The 15,031-nt window shown below is 45.2% G+C and overlaps 1 protein-coding gene across 1 annotated transcript; it reads right to left on the reverse strand.

Moving 5' to 3' along the window:
• Positions 1-4,994: 4,994 nt before the first annotated feature.
• LOC124692545 (F-box/LRR-repeat/kelch-repeat protein At2g27520-like) lies at positions 4,995-7,708 on the reverse strand. The gene is made up of 3 exons (XM_047225941.1): positions 6,488-7,708; positions 5,725-5,804; positions 4,995-5,203 (listed from the first exon to the last, which is right to left on the reverse strand). The coding sequence occupies exons 1-2, from the start codon at positions 7,602-7,604 to the stop codon at positions 5,764-5,766; spliced, it is 1,158 nt and encodes a 385-aa protein (XP_047081897.1). The 5' UTR covers positions 7,605-7,708; the 3' UTR covers positions 4,995-5,203; positions 5,725-5,763.
• Between the last annotated feature and the right edge of the window lie 7,323 nt (positions 7,709-15,031).

Here is a 15,031-nt window from a genome sequence, read left to right on the forward strand (position 1 = left end):
GTGAGGAAAGTTCTAAGGTTGTGTTGTCTTTGTTGCCACTAGGGATAAAACATTGGCGCTATGTCAGGGATGTAGTTGTTGATTACATTACGCACCATACTTAATGCAATTGTGCTGTTGCTTAGCAACTTAATGCTTGGAGGGGTTCGGATGATAACCTGAAGGTGGACTTTTTAGGCATAGATGCGGTTGGATGGCGGTCTATGTACTTTGTCGTAATGCCCAATTAAATCTCACTATACTTATCATGTCATGTATGTGCATTGTTATGCCCTCTCTATTGTCAATTGCCTGTTGTAATTTGTTCACCCAACATGCTTTTATCTTATGGGAGAGACACCTCTAGTGAGCTGTGGACCCCGGTCCATTCTTTAATCTTGAAATACAAATCTGCTTTGCAATACTTGTTTTTACTATTTTCTCTGCAAACAATCATCTTCCACACAATACGGTTAATCCTTTGTTACGGCAAGCCGGTGAGATTGACAACCTCAACTTTATTTCGTTGGGGCAAAGTACTTTAGTTGTGTTGTCACGGGTTCCACGTTAGCGCCGGAATCTACTGGTGTTGCGCCGCACTACATCCGCTCGCCATCAACCTTCAACGTGCTTCTTGGCTCCCTCCTGGTTCGATAAACCTTGGTTTCTTTTACGAGGAAAACTTCTTGCTGTGCGCATCAGCATCTCCAGTCGCGTCCCCCAAACCGTCCCCAAAAGGGATTTGGGGCGCGCCTGACATAAAAATGTTCCCAGTCGCGCGCCCCAAAGGCCTTTTTTTTGTCCGGCGCGGCCCAATACGGTGTCCGGCGTCCCGAGCCCGTCCCCGCTACACAGGGGACGCTCCGGGCACGCCGGACACAACGAAATGAGAGGCGAGGAGGCGCAGGCCCGACGCGTCAGCGGCTCGGATGCTCAACCGTCGCCTATGTAGCGACGGTGTAGTTTCCGGGAAGCGGAACCGTCGCATTGGCAACCGCGTCGACCGACGCGCCAACCGCCAGAATGGAGCGCGGACTCCTCGGAAGAGCAACCGCCGCTCTCTTCGACTTCTGCGCCGACGTTCATCCGCGCTCAATAAGACCCGTACGTAGGCGCTTTCGGATCTTCAATCGGCCGCCATTCATCCAAGCTTCCATCCGACACCTCCAGCGACGATGAGCTACACCTCACAGCTTCCATCCGACACCTCCAGCGAGGGCAAGTCTAATGGATTTCGCCATTGGTGGGACAAAACCCGGACGCCCAGCAACGGCGACGATTCCCTGCCGGCACTTGACAGCGAGGAGGAATGGCTGGGCGTGGAGGAGGACGAGGAGGAGGAAGGGTCAGAGGAGGCGGCGGCCCGTGCGAAGGCGGAGGCGGACGCGAAAGCGAAGGCCAAGGCCAAGACGCAGCCGGCGAGCACCGGCGACAACGAGGAGGACACTAGTTCCTCCGATGGGTCGGCCGACACCGCCTCTTCGGAAGAGGTGACTAGCAGGAAGCGCCACCGTGATGACAACGACGAGGCGGGGCCATCATCAAAGAAGAAGATGAAATAGTTTAAAATAATTTATATGTAATTTCATTATGTTTTTTCGAAGTTTTATATGTAATTTGTTCATGTTGAACCGATTTGAATATTAGTAGAGTTTTCTTCTATCTATTTAAATTATTTTTAATGTTTGGGAGCGGCGTTTGGGGGACGCGACTGGGGAGCGACGTCCCCCAAACGCTCGATCCGGTGCGCTTTAGGGGACGGTTTGGGGGACACGACTGAAGATGCTCTAACATCGTCCAATCTTGCAGCAACTCCGTCCATCCAAGATAGCAACGCCAGAAACCGCCAGTAGCAATGCCCAACGCTTAAGGTAGCAAAGCTGGCCTACACTGGTAGCAACATCAGAGGCCTAAGGTAGCAAAAAAAAAAGAGAAAAGGATGGGGCCCACACACGTGGAGCTGTGTCTCTCTCAACTTTCCGGATCCGCGCGATGCTCGTATCCGACAGCAACACACCAGGAGTTTGCGAAGCTGGGATCCCGGGAACCGAACTGAAACTGAAAACCGAACCAAAAAAAACCTAACCGTAACCAAATTATGATTATTTTCAGTTTTTAGTTAGGTTACCATTAGCAAAAGAGCTAACCATTAGAGGTGCAGTTATTTCAGTTTAAAACCGAATTAAAACTGTTAACCGAATGAAAACCGAACATTGCCATCCATACATAGAATTCCATGTCCGGCCCAACCCAACTATGCATATAACTGTTATATAGGGCGACAAGTGCAATGGTTAAAATGAAAATTGTTTTATCATACTAGTTTGGACGTGCATCTTAATATTTTGACGTACAGGTTACACGTTTAAAACTTGATTCGCTGCATTTTTTATTTTTGCGGAAACTGAACCACTTTTTAGTTTTAGCCTGTTACGATAGACTCAATTCAGTCATACCAAATACAAAACTGAAAATATTTGACCATAAAAATTACGTGTTATTACAAAATTCGCGTCAACTTTGGTTAATTTGGTTATTACCGAAACCTAACTGAACTTGAATGGTTATTACCGAAACCGAACCATATTTTCGTACACAACCGTATTTACCGAATTATTAAAACCGTATTACCATCAAACAGTATAAACGAACCGAATTAACCAAATTAACCGAACTCTTCAGTTTGACAGATTCAGGCCCGAGCCAGAACCGCACGACAAATTAGCAAAGAGCCCGTGTCAAGCTGCGAAGACTGGCCCGGAAGGCAGCCCCATTAGAGCATCATCTCGTATTTTATATCACATGCGACTATGCGAGTATTTTACATCACCATGTTTTTGCTCTTTTTGCTGTTTTTACATTACTTGTTTTTGCTCTTTTTTCTGTTTTTACCCTGAACTTCGAATTTTGGCAAAACCTCATGCCATTACAAGGTGTAAAGGGAAAGAGCTAAAGGATAGAAATAGAATTATCACAGCCACATCACTTAGCAAGACTGGAGATCACTTGTATATATTGACAAAGACCATGTATCACGTAACAGTTGCTTCCTGTGCATCACACACAGTGCCAAGCATCAGTGTTCTCCTAATCAGGCAAGCAAGCTGACTAATGTCTGTGGAAATTAGTCGTACGAAAGATTACAGTTCAATTTTAGTAGTCCACTCGACAGGCCACATCATACAAAAGAAGAACCTTCATAATAATACACAGAAAGAAGCAGCAGCAGCACAGGGGCAACAATTAAGAGAGTACACATGCAGAGAAACATTGAAAATCACTTACTGTGCTACTTTACTTAGCAGTTGATACATCAGAACAGGTAAACCTAAATGGCTACTCCCAGATTTCAGTGGCCCGAAAAACACCTCGCCATTTTGCAGCAGCACATGGCTCTCACTAGATTGGCCCACAACTGAGGTTTCCCCTACACTTGTACAGTCATAACACTGAATAAAAAGTAAAAGAGGGAATGCTACTGCAACTCTTATGAAAGGCAACATGAAGAATAAACCAAAGGGCCTCAGGCCAAACTTTTGTTAGAAATAAGCAGCAGCAATACATGGCAATACTTCGAGAGTGCACAAGTTAACTACAGAGAACATGCTCCGCACGCTAAAAGAAAAACGTTATGCCAGCAGACCTCAGATAGCTGCAACGCGAGAAAGCCCACCGACCTCGAGGTCTCCACAATTTCCCTGGTAGCTGCGAAAACATGGTCACTTAAATCCCAAAAAATGTAAGTCAGATGATCCACACTGAATTAGTCAACAAAATCCCCAAAACTGTGAGAACTCATAATGCGAGAAGCTGCAACAAAAATAACATTATAGATGGGAGGTAAACCTACACAGGGGCTCAAGCAATCAATTTCGAGTGCATACAAGACCTTTTCATGAAAAATGGAAAATTTTGCAGAAAATATACATAGAAGAGAAAATAGAGCAACTTAGGGTCTATAAATATCGGAAGCATTTTCTTTGGTTAAAAGATATGCAAAATATGTATGAAGAAACCCATTGTAGTGCAGCCCAGACCATTATAGGTGAAAGGACAAAATTTAGCAGAGGCATACATTCGAGAGAGAATAGATAATGTGCAAGCATTTTGTTTCTTTTAAAAATGCAAAACCGAAAACAAACTTTTAGTGTAATTCAGAAGAAGATTTTAAATGGCAGATCCAGAATTGGAATAGCATTTAAGAATAAATTGTTAATATCCTCAAATTAACCTCTTTACAAAATTACAATTCAGACCATAACAAAAGAATCAGAACATTCTTTTGCCTTGTCTCCTCTATTGCACTTACATAGACCAGTTACTGCTACCTTTTGTGCATCTTGGTTCTTGCACTCCACGAATCCAAGTAAAAATAATAATTATGAGAAATTATCAGCAGCAAATTTCCAGATACTGAAATACAATTGTATCACATAGATCCTTAAGGAACATCGGAGAGATATTTTTCAAGAGCTGGAAACCATCATGCAAATATATCATCAACATGAGAGTGGCTTTTCAAATAAACTTGCAGAGGTGCCAAAGCATCATGTTCTACCTGAAAAACGAAAGTTCAGTGGTTCCTGACAAACCTTACTCTGAAGTAGCAATTGGGGCTAGGCAAGTGACCATTACCAACAGTCATAGAGCGAGTCATAAGAATGACAGGGTTCAAGCTACTATCAAGCGCCTTCTTCACCAGGAATGAACAGAACAAAGAGCGGGTATCAAAGCCAAGCAAGGCGGACAGTGGCTTCATAAGTTTCATCAACCTCATTAAATACCTAGAGACCTGAAGATAGGAGTCTTACCTTCCTATGTGGTGTTCTCTAAATGGACAGTAGCCTTAATACTAGATATCTTACATCAAGCATTGTCTACCTCTGCTACAAGAGGTGATCAGGTGCTGTGAGATAGCATTATCACAGCCTCTTGTCCATCCACTTAGTTAGTACCTCACATCACAGGGCCAAGCAACAATATTACCAAAGCAATGCATGAGTCAGTAACAGGCATGCAAGTTGACTAATGTCTACTGATACTAGGTCATAGAAAATATTACATAATTATATCCTACAAGTCCATTTCACAGGCCACAGTATGTCAAAGTAGAAGAACCTAGACTCTACACGGTGGAGCAATTTCAGCATCGACCACATCACATGCCACAGCATGACCAACTAGCCATTTATGCTTCTCAGGAGCCGCAATTCAGCTCTAGAACCTGCAGAGCAAGCAGCGCCATCTCTGTCAAACCAATTTGTATTCTCTCATAGAAAAGCCAAATCTATATGATTCCAATAATGAACATTAAGTTTAATTAACCATTGAGCAGATTATACATAAATATCCAAAGCTGAATCATCCAGCAATTTTGGGCAAAACTAACATTACAACTGGAGAACAGCAATGCAAAAACAATTACTACTAGCACACCTTCGAACCTCTACAGTTGACATGTTCTCAAAGTTCTTTTGCTAGAGCAGAAACTATAAGATCAGTGACTCCATTAGAGGAAAAACTGAACTTCCTAGTTTGTGAAGTCAATCAAGGTTTATTTTGTGTATCATGGGCATATAAGAGGCTTACAAAGCAGAAATATATGGTATGTGACTCAAATGCATGATTTTTGAAAATGTAAGAACTGGACAGATTATTAAGCATATCCATGAGCTAGAAACCCAAAAATAATAGATCATGCATCATCTTATAGATCGAGTAACAAAGAAAAAAAAAATACTTCACCTGTTCAACCACCATAGCACATCACCAGGTCTCGTGTGTTCACAATTTCAGATCCAACCATTTCCACCCAACTCCCCTTCCTAAAAGCAAAAGAAGGCCAATAAACCAAGGAAAATTCACAGAAAAGTTTAACTGGTGAGAAGGCATAGTTGCAAATAATTATAGATTATGTGGCATGAGCTGGGGAATGTAGCTTTTGTGAAAATAATAATAAATGAAGTGAGATGTATTAGCAGGTGAAAGGAAGAACAAAAATAATACTCCTTTAACAGACATGTTAAGACTGGTAGATGTTCAGAGAAAATGCATCTATCCAGAATTATTCACATTCAGCTGAAAAATTGTAGCAAGGAAAATATTTAATGGAAAAAGCTAGATGGTTTCACTATATTCTTTTAGTGTAGTTGTTGCTTGTTTCCACATGTTAGAAAAATCATGCTTTAACATTTAGCAGTTAGCACAAAACCACAGTTAGCATTTAGTAATCACTAGAAAACAAAGTAATAGCTATATTCGTGTTATTGCTTTAATGTAGCACACCAATAAACTTATAAATTACATCACTATAAGATCACCACTGGACCAACAAAGAAACAAACAACTAAATTTACACTTGTATGCCTACTCAATAATTAATCACGCAAACAATGCTACATTAATCATGTACCATTTGTGATCCAAAAGTAACTGGAACAAATCTCATCCAATAAAAAGAACTATTAGGATTTTGGTTGCTTGTTCAATGAAGATAGCGAGGTATTACCTGCAGTGTAGAAATTTGTGTAGGGGTAATGCATCTTGTTATCCCAGGAATTTCTTTTAGAAAATCTTGTAAACCGCATTGACTCAGGTTGAAGCATGAAGTCACCAAGATAGGTACCCAGAACAATCACATTTGACTCCTCATCATACCCCACCATTGTCGCCTTTTTGTAGTCATTATCCATTCTTTGTGGAAAGAGCACATCCAATTTAATGAATTTCTGCTGCAGCGCCCATCTCGCGATACCATAGGAGTTCCTTTTCCTCACCCATATATATATTCTCAGTTTTGACAGATTCGCAAAGCAAAGGGCACTATCATCATCTGTCCGTAAGAGCTGAAAGGACCAGTAGTCGGCAGTCTGAGCACCTGGCGGCTTCTGAATCACACCAAGGGTTTGCCTTTCAATATCAAAGGCAAGGATATCACCTCCAGGAAACAACCAGTAAACTGAATTCCCAATGAGGATGCTGGGCCTTATAGATAACTCATCAGTAGTCGGCGTCGAGGCAATATTTCCCCATACACCAGACTTGGAATTGTAGAGAGAACCGAATGCATGCTTGTATCCGGTACAAACCAAAATCAATTTAAATGGACAAAAGAAGCAATCTCCGTGCACATGCTCATCTTCAGCATCAGCGCACAACACGGCGGCCTGAAAGGAATTCCCCAGTCTATTGTCCATACCCGATGGAAATGGCACGCGGTGCTGTTGGCCGGTGAGGGGATCCCACACGACAACCTCGCGCTCATTGCCATTGATCAGGACGGCGAGGCCGTGACGGCAGCCCATGAAGAACCACTGTTCATCGGGGCGGTTTCTCTGCGGCAGGGAAAAGCGGGCGTGAGGGATGCGGTCAGGCGAGTCCAGGGCGGCAGTGAAGAGCGCGGCAATATGGCCTGTGAAGAAGCCGAGCAGAGGAGGCTCACGGTGGTGTTTCCGGAAGCGTTTGAGAAATTGGGGGTCGGATAGGATGCTGCGCCAAAGCTTGCAGACGAGAGAGGCGCGCGGAAGGGAGGAGGGCTGCGGAGGGAGGCGGAGGAGGATCTCCTCCAGAAGGAACTCGTCGTCCAGCGGAGGCGCTGGCGCCAGCGAGTAACGGCGGCGGCTCATCTGAGCTAGGGTTAGGGTTTCTCTGTAACAGCAGCTAGGGCCGCAGGAATCCCGGCGCGGGACCAGTGGACCACGCCCACCACCGCCGATACGGTCCACTCTTCCTACTCGGCCTCCCCGAGCTCCACCGGCGCGGGCACTGGCGACGTGCCGCTGCTGACGGCGGAAACGGCGCGACGCCGGAGAAGGGGTTGAAAGCGAGAGCGCAGCGGGCGGGGAGTCGCGGTGAGGGCGGAGGAGCGAGGTCTGTTGGGGCGGAGGCGCGACACTGCGACGGAGGGCGGCCGCCGTCTCGGCTGGGCAGGAGTACGGCCACGGCACGGGAGCGCGCTGGTAGGGGTGCAAACGGATTGTGAATCAGATCAGATACTGCTCATGCCATATCCTTTATCACATATAGTATATTTTTTGAGTTTTGGAATTCATAGCCAATATTGATCAGTTTTGGATTCAAATGCGATCGTGACGAATATTGATCGGTTTGAGATTCAAATATGGATATACTGAACTACGGATTCGAATCGAAAGTAAGATTAATTCGGACCAGAAACAGAAAAAAAAAAGTCAAATATATGCGTCCATCGGTAGATTCCTCCTATAAATGTTCCAAGAGTACCCGGTGGAGGCTTCAAAAGGGCCAAATCCATCATATCCACCCGTTTTCACCACTACAGTAACGCTGCCCACCCACTTTTCACCCTGGCCGTCGGATCTGGTAATATTTTCCTCACTCTTTTGTCTTCCAAGCAGGTCTATGACATGTGGGACCGTCTGTGTGTGGGGCCCAGCAGTCGGAGGCAGCCATCAGCGCTCGTCCGCGTCGCTCGTTTCATTCGTTGGTCTGCTGAGAGGTGAAAACCCTAGATCGAGATTGGGCCTCTCCTCCCCCAATCCCCGCCTCCTGGCTTCCTCCCAATCAGACGCCTCCTGGCTGCTGGAGCCCCGACGGTGGCGGCGGCGGGAACGGAACAGGCGGCGGGAACGGAACGGAGCAGGGCAAGAACGGGCGGCGGCGTTTCGTCTCTTTTCTCTCTCTCCATATTGGCCGCGGATCCGTCGGCCTTCAAGGGACGGAGATGGGCGGAGGCTGTCGAGCCGGCGACGGCAGGGAGGATGGCCGCGGTTGGGAGCGGCAGTGGCTTGCAGCGAGCGACGGGGACGCCTGGACGCGGCCGCAGCAGCGGTAGAGACCACCCGCCTCCACCTCGGATCCAGGTTTTCTTGCGTCTTCTCTCTGCCTGTCTCTTCCTCTCTCTGTCTATCTCTCTATGGTACGACGCGGTGTCGAGCGGGAGCAGCTGCTGGAGTGCGTCTGGAAGGTGGGCGGCGACGCAGAGGATGACCGACAACCGCGACGGAGGCGGACGAGACAACGGCGGTGGTGGCTTTGTCCTGTGTTTAACCCTTCTTTTGATTTTGCAGGAGAGAGGAAGAGGAGGGCGGTGACAAGTGGGAAGAGCAAGAAGGTCTTGGGCACGGACAAGAAGCAGCGGAGGCGCGCAGAAAATAATCAACAGGGGCAACGGTGCTCCGCCTAGTGGAGTTGCAGGGAAGAGGAAGGGGCGGCGCTGGGTGGAGGAGGGGCTTGGTGCGGCACTGCCCAATAGTAGGAGCTGCGGCCATGGTAGGCTCAATCCCTGCTACCCTTCCGCTCTCCCTACTCCCCATCTGATGTATTTTGTCTTGTATTTTACCTTGTTTGCTGCCAAGTTAGATTGATCTAATAATTAGATTTGTCTGCTTGCTTGCTGGAGCAGACACGGGAGATGATGCTCATGGTGTTAAGTAGTCTAGCCTATTGTATAATTGTATGTATACGTGTATTGTACATGTACTGATCCTTATATAAAGTGGAAAGACGTGAGGGCTGCTCACCCCACGCAAAGCCCTAAACCATCTCTTTTATCTTGGTATGAGAGCACGCCGCCGCCGCCGCGAGCCTCTCTCCGCGATGCGCGGTCGTAGATCCGATCGGAGCTTGCCTCCGCTCCTCTCTCACCGCGAGCCCCTCCTCGCGGCATCACCATGTCGTCGTCTGCTCTCACGACAACGGACATCGGTGCCCTCACCTCTTCATCGACGGCCTCAACTCCTGCCGCGATCACGCTCTCCGTCCCTGTTCGCCTTGACCACGGCAACTTTCTGCTGTGGAAGGGCCTCCTACTGCCCAACCTCTCCGGCGCCGATCTTCATGGGCATCTCGATGGGACCAAGCCCGCGCCGGCGATGGAGATCACCACGGGGGAGGGAGACAAGGCGGTGACCGTCTCCAACCCCGCTTACCACCACTGGTGGACTCAGGACCAGAAGGTTCTGGGCTTCCTCCTCGGAGCCATGGAGCCGTCCATCTTGTGCCAGCTGATTGGCTGCAAGACGGCGGCCGCGGCGTGGACATCCGTTCACGCCATGTTCGGTGCTCACAGCCGCGCCAACGTCAGGAATATTCGGCGTCAACTCCAGAGCCTGCGGAAGGAGGATCGATCCGCAGCTGAGTACATGCACATGATGAAGGCTCTGGCAGACTCCATGGCCGCCGCCGGATCGCCCATCTCCGACGATGACCTTGTCGATTACATCATCACCGGGCTTGGCTCCGCGTACAACGGCATCGCAGCATCACTCACCGTTGGTAACAAGTTCGTGCCTTATGTTGATTTCTACTCTCACATCCTCTACTTCGAGGCACTCCAGGCGCAGCAGGCTCAAGTCGAAGGATGGACCCCGTCGGCCAACGCCGCCTCTCGACCACCACCTCCGGCTGATCACCGCCCTCGTGCGCCCGACTACTATGCCCCGCCCGCTCCAGGTGCATATCGTCCCAATGGCGGGGGCAACCAGCACGGTGGCGGCAGTGGCAACCCCTACGGGGGCACAACCCCTACGGGGGGAACAACACCTATGGAGGCGTGATACGTCTCCAACGTATCGATAATTTCTTATGTTCCATGCCACATTATTGATGATATCTACATGTTATATGCACATTATATGTCATATTCGTGCATTTTCTGGAACTAACCTATTAACAAGATGCCGAAGTGCCGATTCTTTGTTTCTGCTGTTTTTGGTTTCAGAAATCCTAGTAACGAAATATTCTCGGAATCGGACGAAATCAAGACCCAGGTCCCTATTTTTCCACGAAGCTTCCAGAAGACCGAAGAGTCAACGAAGTGGGGCCACGAGGTGGCCACACCACAGGGCGGCGCGGCCCAGGCCCTGGCCGCGCCGACCTATGGTGTGGGCCCCTCGCGCCGCCTCTTGACCTACCCTTCCGCCTACAAATAGCCTTCGTCGCGAAACCCCCAGTACCGAGAGCCACGATACGGAAAACCTTACTGAGACGCCGCCGCCGCCAATCCCATCTCGGGGGATTCAGGAGATCGCCTCCCGCACCCTGCCGGAGAGGGGATTCATCTCCCGGAGGACTCTACACCGCCATGGTCGCCTCCGGAGTGATGAGTGAGTAGTTCACCCCTGGACTATGGGTCCATAGCAGTAGCTAGATGGTTGTCTTCTCCTCATTGTGCTTCATTGTTGGATCTTGTGAGCTGCCTAACATGATCAAGATCATCTATCTGTAATACTATATGTTGTGTTTGTCGGGATCCGATGGATAGAGAATACCATGTCATGTTAATTATCAAGTTATTACATATGTGTTGTTTATGATCTTGCATGCTCTCCGTTACTAGTAGAGGCTCCGGCCAAGTTTTTACTTTTAACTCCAAGAGGGAGTATTTATGCTCGATAGTGGGTTCATGCCTCGCATTGACACCGGGACGAGTGACGAAAGTTCTAAGGTTGTGTTGTCTTGTTGCCACTAGGGATAAAACATTGGCGCTATGTCCGAGGATGTAGTTGTTGATTACATTACGCACCATACTTAATGCAATTGTCTCGTTGCTTAGCAACTTAATACTCGGAGGGGTTCGGACGATAACCTGAAGGTGGACTTTTTAGGCATAGATGCAGTTGGATGGCGGTCTATGTACTTTGTCGTAATGCCCAATTAAATCTCACTATACTTATCATGTCATGTATGTGCATCGCGGTGCCCTCTCTATTTGTCAATTGCCCGACTGTAATTTGTTCACCCAACATGCTTTTATCTTATGGGAGAGACACCTCTAGTGAACTGTGGACCCCGGTCCAATTCTCTTTCTTGAAATACAATCTCATCGCAATACTTGTTTACTTGTTTTCTTGCAAACAATCATCTTCCACACAATACGGTTAATCCTTTGTTACAGCAAGCCGGTGAGATTGACAACCTCACTCGTTTCGTTGGGGCAAAGTACTTTGGTTGTGTTGTGCGGGTTCCACGTTGGCGCCGGAATCTGCGGTGTTGCGCCGCACTACATCCCGCCGCCATCAACCTTCAACGTGCTTCTTGGCTCCTCCTGGTTCGATAAACCTTGGTTTCTTTACGAGGGAAAACTTGCTGCTGTGCGCATCATACCTTCCTCTTGGGGTTGCCCAACGAACGTGTGAAATACACGCCATCAAGCTCTTTTTCCGGCGCCGTTGCCGGGGAGATCAAGACACGCTGCAAGGGGAGTCTCCACTTCTCAATCTCTTTACTTTGTTTTTGTCTTGCTTTATTTTATTTACTACTTTGTTTGCTGCATTATATCAAAACACAAAAAAATTAGTTGCTAGCTTTACTTTATTTACTATCTTGTTTGCTATATCAAAAACACAAAAAAAATTAGTTTACTTGCATTTACTTTATCTAGTTTGCTTTATTTACTATTGCTAAAATGGCCAACCCTGAAAATACTAAGTTGTGTGATTTCACAAGCACAAATAATAATGATTTCTTATGCACACCTATTGCTCCACCTGCTACTACAGCAGAATTCTTTGAAATTAAACCTGCTTTACTTAATCTTGTCATGAGAGAGCAATTTTCTGGTGTTAGTTCTGATGATCTTGCTGCCCATCTCAATAATTTTGTTGAATTATGTGAAATGCAAAAGTATAAAGATGTAGATGGTGACATTATAAAATTAAAATTGTTTCCTTTCTCATTAAGAGGAAGAGCTAAAGATTGGTTGCTATCTCTGCCTAAGAATAGTATTGATTCCTGGACTAAATGCAAGGATGCTTTTATTGGTAGATATTATCCCCCTGCTAAAATTATATCTTTGAGGAGTAGCATAATGAATTTTAAACAATTGGATAATGAACATGTTGCTCAAGCTTGGGAAAGAATGAAATCTCTGGTTAAAAATTGCCCAACCCATGGATCGACTACTTGGATGATCATCCAAACCTTCTATGCGAGGACTAAATTTTTCTTCGCGGAATTTATTGGATTCAGCTGCTGGAGGTACCTTTATGTCCATCACTCTTGGTGAAGCAACAAAGCTCCTTGATAATATGATGGTTAATTACTCTGAATGGCACACGGAAAGAGCTCCACAAGGTAAGAAGGTAAATTCTGTTGAAGAATCCTCCTCCTTGAATGATAAGATTGACGCTATTATGTCTATGCTTGCGAATGATAGGACTAATGTTGATCCTAATAATGTTCCATTAGCTTCATTGGTTGCCCAAGAAGAACATGTTGATGTAAACTTCATTAAAAATAATAATTTCAACAACAATGCTTATCGGAACAATTCTAGTAATAACTATAGGCCATATCCTTATAATAATGGTAACGGTTATGCTAATTCTTATGGTAATTCTTACAACAATAATAGGAATACACCCCCTGGACTTGAAGCTATGCTTAAAGAATTTATTAGTACACAAACTGCCTTTAACAAATCTGTTGAGGAAAAGCTCAATAAAATTGATATTCTTGTTTCTAGAGTTGATAGTCTTGCCTCCGATGTTGATCTTTTGAAATCGAAAGTTATGCCTAATATGGATATTGAAAATAAAATTGTTACTACAGCAAATGCCATCCAAGTTAGAATTAATGAGAATATAAGATTAATGGCTGAACTCGCGTGCTAGGTGGGATAGAGAAGAAAATGAAAAACTAGCTAAAAAGGAAAATGTAGCTAAAGTTTGGACTATTACCACCACTAGCAATGCTAATGATTCATATGTTGCTGCACCTTCTACTATCAATGGTAAAATAATTGGTGTTGGCAATGCTTCTACTCCTAGTGCAAAGCGCGCAAAATTATCTGAAACTGCTAAAACTGCTTGAAACCGCCTACGATAAAACTGCTGAAATTTTTTCCAACTTTGGGGATGATAATCCCATTGCTTTAGATTGTAATGAGTTAGATTTTGATGATTGCCACATCTCTGAAGTTATAAAGTTCTTGCAAAAACTTGCTAAAAGTCCTAATGCTAGTGCTATAAATTTGGCTTTCACAAAACATATTACAAATGCTCTCATAAAAGCTAGAGAAGAGAAACTAAAACTTGAAACTTCTATTCCTAGAAAGCTAGAAGATGGTTGGGAGCCCATCATTAAAATGAGAGTTAAAGATTTTGATTGTAATGCTTTATGTGATCTTGGTGCAAGTATTTCTGTTATGCCTAAAAAAGTCTATGATATGCTTGACTTGCCACCATTGAAAAATTGTTATTTGGATGTTAATCTCGCTGATAATGCTAAAAAGAAACCTTTGGGGAGAGTTGATAATGTTCATATTATGGTTAACAATAACCTTGTCCCCGTTGATTTTGTTATCTTGGATATTGAATGCAATGCATCTTGCCCCATTATATTGGGAAGACCTTTTATTCGAACCGTTGGTGCTACTATTGATATGAAGGAAGGTAATATTAAATATCAATTTCCTCTCAAGAAAGGTATGGAACACTTCCCTAGAAAGAGAATGAAGTTACCTTATGATTCTATCATTAGAACAAATTATGATGTTGATGCTTCGTCTCTCGATGTTACTTGAATCACACTTTCTGCGCCTAGCTGAAAGGCGTTAAAGAAAAGCGCTTATGGGAGACAACCCATGTTTTTACTCCAGTATTTTTGTTTTATATTTGTGTCTTGGAAGTTGTTTACTACTGTAGCAACCTCTCCTTATCTTAGTTTTATGTTTTGTTGTGCCAAGTAAAGTCTTTGATAGAAAAGTAAGTACTAGATTTGGATTACTGCGCAGTTCCAGATTTCTTTGCTTGTCACGAATCTGGGTCTATCTCCCTGTAGGTAGCTCAGAAAATTAAGCCAATTTACGAGCATGATCCTCAGATATGTACGCAACTTTCATTCAATTTGAGCATTTTCGTTTGAGCAAGTCTGGTGGCCTAATAAAATCCATCTTTACGGACTGTTCTGTTTTGACAGATTCTGTCTTTTATTTCGCATTGCCTCTTTTGCTATGTTGGATGAATTTCTTTGATCCATTAATGTCCAGTAGCTTTATGCAATGTCCAGAAGTGTTAAGAATGATTGTGTCACCTCTGAACATGTGAATTTTTATTATGCACTAACCCTCTAA

The sequence above is a fragment of the Lolium rigidum genome, chromosome 2, assembly GCF_022539505.1.
Source record: "Lolium rigidum isolate FL_2022 chromosome 2, APGP_CSIRO_Lrig_0.1, whole genome shotgun sequence".
Taxonomy (NCBI): domain Eukaryota; kingdom Viridiplantae; phylum Streptophyta; class Magnoliopsida; order Poales; family Poaceae; genus Lolium; species Lolium rigidum.

Bases quoted from the DNA above. Each gene is read 5' to 3' on its own strand.
- LOC124692545 (XM_047225941.1), bottom strand. From the start codon at position 7,604: ATGAGCCGCCGCCGTTACTCGCTGGCGCCAGCGCCTCCGCTGGACGAC. The intron at 5,805-6,487 runs GTAATACCTCGC...TTTTGCTTTTAG, and splicing joins CACAAATTTCTACACTGCAG to GAAGGGGAGTTGGGTGGAAA.